The 12,410-nt window shown below is 31.8% G+C and overlaps 1 protein-coding gene and 3 non-coding genes across 4 annotated transcripts; 3 read left to right on the forward strand and 1 right to left on the reverse strand.

Moving 5' to 3' along the window:
* Window positions 1-721: 721 nt before the first annotated feature.
* On the reverse strand, window positions 722-4,058 carry LOC117929314 (aluminum-activated malate transporter 9-like). Its single transcript, XM_034849600.1, has 6 exons — window positions 3,562-4,058; window positions 3,237-3,377; window positions 2,860-3,129; window positions 2,635-2,774; window positions 2,387-2,533; window positions 722-1,520 (listed from the first exon to the last, which is right to left on the reverse strand). Exons 1-6 carry the CDS (start codon window positions 3,863-3,865, stop codon window positions 915-917), a joined length of 1,608 nt encoding a protein of 535 aa, XP_034705491.1. The 5' UTR covers window positions 3,866-4,058; the 3' UTR covers window positions 722-914.
* A 4,922-nt stretch (window positions 4,059-8,980) lies between these two features.
* On the forward strand, window positions 8,981-9,052 carry TRNAG-UCC. The gene has a single exon. It is a non-coding gene; the product is annotated as a tRNA-Gly (tRNA).
* Window positions 9,053-9,322: 270 nt separating this feature from the next.
* On the forward strand, window positions 9,323-9,394 carry TRNAG-UCC. Its single transcript has one exon. It is a non-coding gene; the product is annotated as a tRNA-Gly (tRNA).
* Window positions 9,395-10,298: 904 nt separating this feature from the next.
* On the forward strand, window positions 10,299-10,370 carry TRNAG-UCC. The gene has a single exon. It is a non-coding gene; the product is annotated as a tRNA-Gly (tRNA).
* Window positions 10,371-12,410: the final 2,040 nt, after the last annotated feature.

A 12,410-nucleotide genomic window follows, 5' to 3' on the forward strand; every position in this document is an offset into this window, starting at 1 on the left:
GTTTCATAGAAGTTGTCGAAACAAAACTTCTAAGGAAAATTTTATAATATTCAATTAGCTTCGACCTTTCAAAGTATATTGAAGTCTTAATCATTAAATAAAGGTACAACATATAAGATCGGTTAATAAAATAATGAGATTATATATCTCGTATAAAATATGATATATTTTCAATAAGGACCAAAAAATCACATTTTGATAGCTCACTCGGACAGGGCATAAGATAGATGCCACTTAGAACCACTCCCCAATGGCCCTTAATTACTTTCATGTATGGGCATTTTTTTCTTTATCTTTGTGTTGTTTTCCCATGAAACAAACAGAGCCTGGAGCTTAAAGCCCTGCTGTACCATTCATTTCAAAGTCTTTACCATGAATTTTATGATGCCCCTGGTGCTAATTCTTCTGCAAACTTTAGGATTGATACAAATATTTGTGAATATCCATCTCACTGGTTTTCAAGAATTTTATGATCTGCTTCCAAGGATGTTCCTCTTAGTTCAAATTCTATTACTCTCTTGGTGGTTTTCTCATCTAATTTTATCTTTGGTTCCACTTCCAGGAAAATTCTAGGGAAAGAGAAAAAAAATGTTCAACCATCTCATATTTGGTTTATTTCGAAAAAACAAATGTGGGGAAATTTTTAAAAAATAAAAATAAAAAACACATTTAAAATTAATAAATTAATTTTACATGGTTATTTAAACACGTGAAAAAAATATATATATACCAAAATCATAGCATAAATCTTTTCTTCAGATACAGGACATTTCTTTTGACAATTTCTCAAATTTATTTCTGGTTACTGACACAGCCCCCTCTATTACCTTCTTCTTCCTTCTTTGTCTTCTGGTGTTCCTGGTACATAAGTACCATATATCAAATTTTGTACATAGAAATTTATATATATATGATTATAGGCTCTCGTGGTTAAACTTGGCCATCACTGCAAGCTGGTCAACTGCTTCAACCAAGTGATCAAGGCGAGCCACGAACTCTATCAGCAAGGAAGTGAAGGTGGCAAGGGACAATGCTGCAGTGCTCTCCAGTGCCCTCATCCTCGGCAGGGTGTCCATACAGAGGCCACCCTCTTCTTCAAAGGCGTCCACCTCTCTGGATGGCCATGAATGAAGCCTTCTCATCTGTTTCCTCATCATCTCATGGTAAGACTCTGCCGTCACTAGTGGGAGAGGGAGAGTCCCGGAAGGTGTGTCTTGTGTCTGTGGATTGGGGTCATTGAGCTGGTCTGAGAGGTCATAGGAGACGGCATGGGAGAGGAGCTTGGAAAGAGGCTTGGAAGAGGTGTCGGGAGGGTCGGAATGGCATGTGAGGAGATAGGAATGGAGGTCTATGGCATATTGGAGACGCTCAGTGGAGCTGTGAACCTTCTTCAGTAGGGAAGTCTTGATGCTTTGCTTCATGCTCGACACGTCTTTTCCCAAGCACCTCACCAGCTCTGCAGCCTGGCTTGTTGCTTCTTTGATTTCTGATTGGAATGTGAGCCGAAGGTTGTATGGGGCCTGAAGAAAATCAACAAAAAATGTTTTAGTAATTAATTAGCCATAAAGCATGGAATTTCCTAGCTTTGATCCCTGTATGAGTCTCACTGTATGTCTGTGATAACCCGATCCTAAATATTGCCCATTTTGTACTAAAAGGATCCTCATGACTTCAAAATACGTACATGATTAAGTGGTCTCCGTTATGAAGAGAAGCTCCTAATTACCAAATGTCTAGTTTGATTGGTGATTCAGTCACCCGCTTGTTCGCTTCTAACACAAGCCCGCTATCTTTTGCTTATTGTGATATCCTATCAGATAAGGGAAAAAGTTCTGTATAAATTGTAATTACCTTTAGAGGCCAAAACAGACAATATCAAATATGTTTAGGACCGAGTCATTAGAATGACCATGGCACCTAGTGAATCAACATTCTTGTTCCAGGCAACTTCCCCTGAAAGGACCTCCAGCAGAAAGAAACAATGGAACAAACACAACATATAATAGCCAACTGTCGGGTTCTCGAACATATTCCTTTCATGCTTGCCTTTTCTGGCCTGTTAGAATTCCACAGCTTATTCGTGATGAGGAATTTAGACCTAGTAATGAAAGTTTTGGTATATTCCTAGGTTAGCATCCGGGAAAGGGTTCTGATTCTGTTAAGTGGACAACATTCAAAACACATCAATACTTCTTCCCAATAGTTTGATTCTGTGACCTTCTTTCACATTTTCCCTTTTCTAATTATCAAAATTTTTCTGTCATTCACTATGGAAAGTCTACTCCAGGTAAGCTGTCAAGTGGGGAATGGATAATATACTATCTTATATATGATCCTGTAGAGTTGCATAGAAAACACAAGATAGAAATGAGAAGGGAGGCAAGACCTGAATCTCAGAGTGAAGAACACCATGCAGTGCCATAACCTCATATGCACAATATCTTAAAACTGCTCCAACTTTGACATACTCTGACCATGGATAGAAGAAGTGCCTGAATTTCCCATGTGGTGGCTCCCATTTTGCTGAATTTGCCTAACAGTTAGAACCGAAAAAAAAAAAATCATCATTGTTAGTACCCAAATATCAAAATCATACAAATTATGTTGAAACATATTTACTATCAAAGTAAGTACCAAGGATTCGAGTTTTGCAGAGGAGTTCAATGTTTTTCGGCATGTCCGGTATGCAGGCTCATCTGGAAACTCGTCCATGACAGTCTTGGAGAACTCTGGATGATCTGAGCCATCATCTTCCAAGTATTTTCTAACGCATTCTGAAAAACACCCAGATGAGGATTCTAATAGTAGGTTCTAAAGGAACCAAAATCTGGTAAAGGGGTTTAGTCATAGTGTTCTTACCTTCAAGTGAATCGGCCACTGACTCAAAGCTTTTGACTAGCTCCTTGTGCAACTGCTCCCCAGCCCATATAGGAAAAACAAGCACATTCACCAAGACTGCTACAATCCCTCCAAGGGCAATCGAGTACAGCCTATCCATGGCAGTCCTAAACGGGTTCCCCATCCGATATCCCGAGACTATGATCAGACAGTAGGTGAAAAGTATGACCCTGAACCCATACTCATACTGCACAAGAGATGGCCATAACTTCATGAATGATGTAATAGCCCCTGCATATATACCATGTTGAACAAATCACCTCATTAGTACGTATATACTACTTTCATATTAATGATCAATTCAATTTTGGATTGAACTCAGAATTCCGGACACTCACCAATTAGGAAGATGCTCACACCAATGATAAAAGGCTCAGCAACCCTGCCTGCACTTAAAGCTAGCTGAGCAATAGCAATGGCAAAGATTCCTGCAAGCACGCTTCCAAGCGCTCTGTTGAATCCCCGGTTAAACGTCGCCCCTTAACATGAAAAATCATACTAATAAGTCTACTTCAATAAACATTTTTTGTCCATTTCCATTAATCGCAAAATCTTAGACTAACATGGTATGAGAATTTGTGTGTGCATATATATATATATATATATAGGTATGTAAGCATGCATGTAGTTATCGAGTTTATTTATTGGCATATATATACATACCGACTGTATATTCGAACATGATGGCAACAGTGAGGATGGACCAGATGATGTTGGTGCCAAACACATCATAGGGTGCCCGGAATAGTATAAGCAAAGACACAAGTAGGACAGCAAGCCCCACCTTTAGTGAGAATTTTACTCTGTTGCTATCTTCTTTTCCAAATTCCCACACACTCCACATCCAACCTTTGAAGGAGAAGCCTCCACCGCCGCCGCCGCCACCAGATTTCTTCCGGCTCTCAGGCTGTTTAGCCTTGGTAGTTGATGGAATGTTGATCTCATAACTACCCTTTTTTCCATTCATTCTCCAATAAACTACTACAACCACCTCTTCCAAGTCCCCTTAGTACATACTTTTATTAGATTCTCAAGAAAGGCAATAAGACTATGCCCTTAGGGAGCTGTGGGAGCTAGGGTTTAAGCAACGCTGGCCGGAGCTCTTGGAGGAGAAGAGAGTTGAAGGTGTTGGAGGTGGAAAAACAGTGAAGCTGAGAAGAGTGATTTAAAGAGGAGGATTTGAGGCTTGTTTGGCTAACTTGGTGGTGCAACTAGGAGTAGAAAGCGTGTCTAGTCAGGGTATGAAATATAGAGAAGAAGAATAATTCAACAATAATAGAAGAAAAGATGAAGCTAAAAACTACTACGGATAAAAAGATGCCTAAACTCAATAATGCTGCATGGATGGAGAATTAGAATCACACAGCCCATGGCAATGCAGTTTTCAATTGTGTATTTCTTTTTCTTTTTTTTTTCTACCAAAATACATCCCTGATATGATAATTTCTTGCATCAAAAATTAAACCATAGCCATATGTGATGATCAAAGATCAAGAATATTGCATGATATGTACATGATTCACAGCCCAAAAAAAAAAAAATAATGCTTCCATGCATGCATGCAAACACCTTTTTTCTTTTTTTTACTTCTTCTTTTCCTTTTTTGGGGGGTTTCTGGGAGGTTGATTTTTAGTGTAGGTTGAAAAGAAGACTTTGCTTTTGGGGTGGGTACTTCCATCATATTCAAGACACATGTCATAGTGATCAGGGTATGGTTTTTAATTTCTAAAATATTTTGTGTTTGGAGAGCTTCTCAAAATTATTGAAGAGAAAGAAGAATATTGATTAAAACTAGAGGTTGGACTTCAAGCCTGGCCTCCTCCTCAATCTTCTTTTATATGAGAATATTACCTTGACTGAGACTGGCAGCTAGGGCTCAATCATAGCTGAGTTGTATGAGAAAAGTAAGTAATGCACACAAGTTGTTGAATTAATTAATCATATATATATATATATGCATGTAAGGAGAATTTTTTATCACCACCTCATCTTTTCCCCTCTTCTCCCTATCTCACTTCAATATGATTATTATTCTCAGCATCTCTCTCTTGTTCTTCTATAGTCTCCTCTACATGTAAAACCCTAAAGCATCTCATCTTTCATTTTTAGTAAGTTCTTTTTCCTATGCCCCTTTTAATATTCCTTAACCTCAATGCAAGCATGAGCTTGTGCTACATTCTGGCCTTTTCCAATTTTTCTTCCAACATTTCTACTTAAAGAAGATTTGATCACCTTTATGAGGTTTAATTGTTAAGCAAACTAAAGGCCAGGACTTGATCACTCAAGTGTTAGGCATGCAATAATGTTGCTCCAAATAACCGAAACGGACGGGGGAGGAAGTATAAACCTCGGGAACCGCACAAAGAGAACAAAAATCCTCTCTAAAAGCAAATTAAGGAAGAGTGTTGTCCAAAAAGGATTGAGTCCAGGAATATATTCAAGGCATAAGATGACGATTGATGGAGTGGATGTGTGTTTTTTGATAACATGACTGATGGGCGCAGAACCTTTTGACCATGGCCTAGGGTGCAAGTGCAATGAAGGCAAGCTTTTTGAAAACATTTATATAAACTAAGGCTGATTGTATTCCAATTCCATTCGATTCATTAGTGATTAGCTCCAAAGCTTTTAACTGGTAGAGGGTCCAGATGGAGAATGATATTTTCTACTAGGAGATGCACCTAAAGTCTGAAATGGCACTAATTCTATGGGGCGGTACTATTCTTTTTTTTTTGTTTTTTCCCCCTTCAAATTCTGCAGAATTTTAATTAAAGAAAATCCATGAACTAGGCTGAGTGAGAAAATAAAATTAATGTTTTTAAAATAAGTAGTTTCGAAAAAAATTATAAAAAATAATTTTAAAAAATATTTTTTTAATTTCATTCTCTTATATTTTGTAAAACAAAAGTGTAGTAGGGAACTTGAAATGTTTTAATTAACCCATTTTTAATGTTTTTAAATATATTTTAAAAACGATTTTTATATTTAATATTATATTTTTAATCATTCTTCATATTAATATAATTATTTTTTAAAAGTCATTGAAAAATAAATAAAAATAATTAAAAAATCTTCTATGAAGCAAAAAATAAAAACCAATTTTATAGATGTCAAAGATTTTTTTTCATTTTTATTATTTTGGAGAATAAAAAACTATTATAAGAATAGTTGCAAATAGGGTGTAAAGTTCTGTGTCGCATAAAATTATGTGTAGCAACATTGGGATTAGTTTCAATGAAGGTAGCATAAATGTAAAAGTTCTAGATGTTTAAAAATACATTTAAAAAATATTTGAAAATATCTCAAATTTACTCTTAAAATAAATTTATTAAATATACTTTTTGTATTAGAAAATATTTTACTGTTTTTTAAAAATAAGTTCCAAATAGTTTTGCTGATTGATATGCTCGAATCTTTTAAAGTAGGATCATGGATAATATTTTCTTACCCTACCAAACCAAAAAGGGTGAAGAGTCTTTTTCTCATTTTAATGGCGGATTCATCCTACCAATGCTTTTTCATCTTTCGAGCTACTAGAAGTTGTCTGAATGCTTTTCAGATCTTTCTTTCCAAACCAATGAAAAGAGTGTCTGATGAAGATGATTTTCAATACTCTTTTGGTGATTGATATTGTGATTGCATGCTTTAAAACCATCAATGCATCCACACATACACTTCACTAAAGGCAGAAACTACTTTCCTGCAGCTGTTTGGTTATTGAGAATAAAGGGTGAGCTGGCTTACAGTATGAATAACATCATGCGATCTCAATCCTTAAGAATGTGTAATTAACTTTAAGCATATAAAACGAACTAGGGTAAAAATAAAAAGCAATGAGAACAAATTACACGTCACGACTTTAAAGGTCAAATAAATCTCATCACTTTAAAACACGTTTGCAAATTTAAAAGAAGTCTATACATAAATTATTTCACTAACTTTTTTTCTTATTTGATGTGGGATTTGAAATACTATAGTGAGATGTTAGATTGTGAAATCTAAATCGGTTTTATTGCATTGAATTGTTTCATCAACTTATAGGGTTGAATTGCCCCCTAGAGATTTTTTTTATGTGATGAATAACGAGTTTATTCCTATTATATATTCAATACTATTATGATTTAAAAAATTTTAGAGAGTGTGGCACAATTGAGTGGAATTTCGAGAATTTCATCATTATAACCCCTTTTTTATTAATGGATTTTTGAGTATCAGTGTATTTTATAGACATAGAGATCACAATAATCATCGAACCATGTTCAAAGTTTTATGTTTTTCTTTATTTTTTGTTTTGGGGTGTACATGATTTGGTTAACAACCCGTTAGTTTAATAATCACCAGATGGGAATCACAAAATTTGCGATGAAAATTGAATCAAATTGCACCCGCAACGCCTTGTGGAATTGGATGCTCTCAAGTCGCTGGGGCATGTATCCAACAATTCTATACTCCCGGAACTTTGGGTGACATATGGGGGATGGATGCAACTGGACCACATCTTTCACTACCATGATTCCAGTCCTCTACTGCATGGACATTAGGGTTGCATACAAAAGTCTGAGGACTAGATTAATGGATTGAACCTTCCCCAGTTTGTGCCTTTTTTCTTATTTTTGTCTTTTTATGGGTTCCTTTTGCACATGTGAAAACCATTCCATTATAGAGAATGCTTGATGGAGAAGAGTGGATAATGGAGGGATCTAAACTATACTCTTTCAGGGCCACTGTGAAGTGGGGTGCCTAAACATGATGGATACCCATAAATCCATTATTGGCATCATTTTGATGGTAAGACGGTCCCTTTCTCTTTGAAGTCGTTTTTTTCTTATACATAAGAAACACATGTCTTATGTAGAATTACTTCATGTATGTTTGGAAACCGCTTTTGAAAACAAGTTTCTTTTTCCTTTTTCCTTTTTTTCTAATATGCATAAACATTTGATAAAAAGCAATTTTCAAAAGGAATCACTTATATATATCCTACATCGGATAAGTGATTCTTCTTGAAAATTGCTTTCTATAATGAGTTTTTTAACATTATAGGTATAGCATATTCATAAGTGATTCTTTTTTAAAATTATGATATATATATAGTAAGTTTCTCTTAATTATATGAATATGTTTTAAAGTTCCAAGGATCTATTAGAGTAGACAATGTCTATAAAAGAGAAAGTAGATTAGTATAGAATGTTATTAGAACTATAATCCAGTAAAATACAACGTTTTGAAGTTTCATTGGTTTAACAATCCCATGGGATATAATGAAAACAATATATTCGTAGAAAATATAAAAAAAAAAGTTTTCAACACTATGTATAATAAATTTTTCTTAATCCTATAGACTTGTTTCAAAGTCACAAAGGTTTATTGGTTCAGAGTAAACAATATCTAATGGGAGGGAGCAAGTCATTACAACTTAAGGCATGTATTTTCTAACTTTAAAAACAAGTTTGACCATCTGTTGAGAGAAAATAATCTTTTCAAGAATTTATTATAAAAACATATATTTTTTTTTAAGAATAAATTAAAGTGTTTCAATTATTTTTGATAAAGTATTCTAAGGGATAATTAAAAATATGGAGAATATTTTTGAAAAATTTTGCATTGTACATAATTACATATAACATACCTTCATAAAGAATAAGTCAAGAAAATTTATTTTTCATATTTGAGTTTTTAAACAAAATTTTATTTCTAAAAATAATTAAGAATTGTTTCTAAGAATTGTACTCCAAAATGAATTTTTGAGAACTATTTTCCAAAAAAATTATGAAATAAACCCTTAATATTAGGATATAGACAAAAAAAAAAAAAATGTTCTAATAATATTTTATATAATAAAGTTAATGATTTTTAACATAATGATTTCCAAATGATTATTTAATAATCATTTTAAAGAGTTTAACAAATTATTAATTTCCTTCGTTAATTATGCAGTACTTCTCTCTTAAATAAATATTTTTTTCATATATCAAATTAATAGTTTTTTCACATATCAAATTAATACTTTTTTATGTATCATATTAATATTTTTACATTCATTTATTCTTGTAAAACTAAATAAAGCAAGATAAATATCCAAGCGTTTGTAGTCCAACGGTTAGGATAATTGCCTTCCAAGCAATAGACCCGGGTTCGACTCCCGGCAAACGCATGCAATATGTTATGATTTGTATGAAATTTTGCTTGATTATTAATTTTTTGTTTCAACATTTGTACTCAAAATACAAAGATATTAATATTTGAATTTGAATTGATATGTAAATGTTTTTTTTAATATTTGAATTTATATATTTGGATTTATATCTTTTCTTCGGACAATCATACTAAAAATATTTGAATTTAATATTTTTGTATATATCATATTAATATTTTTATATTCATTTATTTTTGTAAAACTAAATAAAGCAAGATAGATATCTAAGCGTTTGTAGTCCAACGGTTAGGATAATTGCCTTCCAAGCAATAGACCCGGGTTCGACTCCCGGCAAACGCATGTAATATGTTACGATTTGTATAGAATTTTGCTTGATTATTAATTTTTTGTTTTAACATTTGTACTCAAATACCAATATTTAGATACACAAAATACAAAGATATTAATATTTGAATTAATATGTAAATGTTTTTTTCTATATTTGGATTTATATCTTTTCTTCGGACAATGATACTAAAAATATAATAATACTTATACTTCATCATTTAACACTTATAACTACGAATTGTTGAACTCGAACATGGATGTTTAACTGATGTAGTAGCCCATGATAAGTACTTCACAATTCATACCCCTCATCAACAAACATATGTAAATTTTCCACCAAGTTTATATTGAGTTTGTTCGGTTTATATTCATTGATGACTTTCATAAAGAGTTCATTCGCTCTGTAAATTAGTCATTCTGTATATCACGAAATTTGAGATGAGAGAGAGAAATATGAAGTGAATCAAAGTAATGGGACACATGATGCTCAAAAGTTTGGTGCAAAGTCACATTTCTTGAATTGTCATATTTGATTTCTTTAAATTGAATGGAAAAGGAAATAAAAATTAAGATTCTAATATTCATATAGATTTTATTTATTCCATGAATTGCTTAAAACTTCAAATCATGAATAGTTATGTATATAGATAGTTTGGATCATATATTTTTTATTAAAATATTCCAACTCGAACTAATTAACTACTAAAATGTACATGAATGGAATTTTTATATCTCTAACTCAATAATTTTTTTTTTCTTATTGACATGTCCTTTAATATATTTTCTGTTTTAGTAATAATTGTATATAAAAAGAAAAAACTTTGTGAAAATATTATGTATTTACCTTTTATTCTTAACAATCATTTTAACAAATTTTAAAATTTGGAGTAAGTAATTTTGCCATACCTCTAAGGAAGCGTTTATAGTCCAACGGTTAGGATAATTGCCTTCCAAGCAATAGACCCGGGTTTAACTCCCGGCAAACGCATGCATGTGAAATATAACATAGTGATATTATATATTTATGATGATTTGTATAGAATTTTGCTTAATTAATTTTTTTATTTCAACATTTGTATGCAAATTTCAATGATACTAGAACTCGAATATGGATGTTTTATTGGCATAGTAGCTGATTATAAGTACTTCACAATTCAAATCCCACATTAAGAAACATATGTAGATTGTCTATTAAGTTTATATTGGGTTTGTTGGGTCTATATCGACCGACAACTTTCATAAAGAGTTCGTCCACTCTATAAAGTAGTCACTTCATATGTCATGAAAGTGAGACAAAAGAGAGGAGTATAAAGTGAATAGAAGTAATTAGACCCAAGTTGCACCAAAATTTGGTGCAAAACCACATTTCTTTAATTATCATATTTGTTTTCTATAAATTGAAATGAAAAGAAGAAAAGAAAAATTATGATTCCAACTCGCATATAGATTTTATTTATTTGATAGATTGCTTAATACTTTGAATCATGAATGGCTAAATGAATTATAACCCATATATAGATATTTTTATTTCACATTCTTTTGTTAAAATATTCGTACTCAAATTATCTTACTACTCAAATATGCATGAATGGAAATTTTATTTTAATTTCTCCATCTCAATAACATTTTTCTTCTTATTTATGAAATTTTATACAAAAAGTATGTATTTATCTTTTATCCTTAACAATCATTTTAAAAAAATTTAAAATTTGAGGGTGTAAAAAATTGTAAAGTTTCATTGAAACTTAGCACCCGTTTGGTAGTGATTCTATGGAACGCTTTTAATATTTATAAAACTTAAGAAAAATTATCATTCAAATGTTAAAAATGTTAGAAACGCTTTCTAAAATCACTCCAAACGTACTCTGGTACTGATTATAGGAAGTGTTTTTAGCATTTTTAAATGCTTGAATGATGAAAATTTCTAGTGTTACATATGTTAGAAACATTTCCTATATCACTATCAAACGCACTTTTAGTAATCCAAGTGTAAGAAGATAGAAGATATTTCACTCAATTAGGAGCTTGAGTACAGGGGATGTATGTTAGGTTGCATCGAACTACTATAAAATTTTGAGTTCGCATTATCTCTTTCCTATTTTTTATTTATTTTATAATTGCATATATTTGTCATTTGCATTCATATAGTTTAAAATTACAAAAGGTAGTCATCATCCTATTCACCTCCTTAAGGTGATTATATTAGGTTGATATAAGTAAAATCCTAACATAATTTATTAGCGATATAAGTACTATGTGGTAGAAGAGATTAGGAAAAGCTGAAGTATTAATGGTTCCAAATTAAGTATTAAATTTGTATGTAAATTTTATTTTAATTTCTCCAATTCATTACATTTTTCTTCTTATTCATGTGTCATTTTAATATATTTCATATTTTTTTGTGTTTAAAAACAAAAAATAGTAATAATCTTATATAAAAAGTAGTAACTATATACAAAAAGTATGTATCATTAACAATCATTTAAAAAAAAATTAAAATTTGAGAGAGTAAAAACTCTTTAATACCTCTAAGGAAGTGTTCATAATTCAGCAGTTAAGATAATTTCCTTTGAAGGAATATACTTGGATTCAATTCCCAACAAATGCATTTATTTGAAATTATTTTTTGTTTTGATTTTTTTTTTATCAAAAGATGTAATGATATTTATACTATGATTTTAGCACCCATACATATATTTTGCTTAATTTCTTTTTGTTTGAGCATTTATACTCAAAATGCAATGATACCAATATTTAGATTTGAAATCATTTGTATATTAAAGCTAAAACCAATCTAAACATGCCCAAAAACATATATCACCAATCTAAATCATACTTAAAACTTTAAGAGCATGTGGAAATAAAGGAACAATCAAAACATACCTCAAACCATTTATGGTTTGGGAATCCAAAAATCAAATTAGATTGGTTGAAGTGTTTTTAAAACCTTAATCAATCTCAAACGATGGTATATATATGTTTGAATAGATCGAATGCTTAAAGACCTAATCACGAAAATTCTCTATTT

The sequence above is a fragment of the Vitis riparia genome, chromosome 2, assembly GCF_004353265.1.
Source record: "Vitis riparia cultivar Riparia Gloire de Montpellier isolate 1030 chromosome 2, EGFV_Vit.rip_1.0, whole genome shotgun sequence".
NCBI lineage: Eukaryota > Viridiplantae > Streptophyta > Magnoliopsida > Vitales > Vitaceae > Vitis > Vitis riparia.

Bases quoted from the DNA above. Each gene is read 5' to 3' on its own strand.
- LOC117929314 (XM_034849600.1), bottom strand. From the start codon at position 3,865: ATGAATGGAAAAAAGGGTAGTTATGAGATCAACATTCCATCAACTACC. The intron at 2,775-2,859 runs GTAAGAACACTA...GGTGTTTTTCAG, and splicing joins AGTGGCCGATTCACTTGAAG to AATGCGTTAGAAAATACTTG. The intron at 2,534-2,634 runs GTACTTACTTTG...TCTAACTGTTAG, and splicing joins CTGCAAAACTCGAATCCTTG to GCAAATTCAGCAAAATGGGA.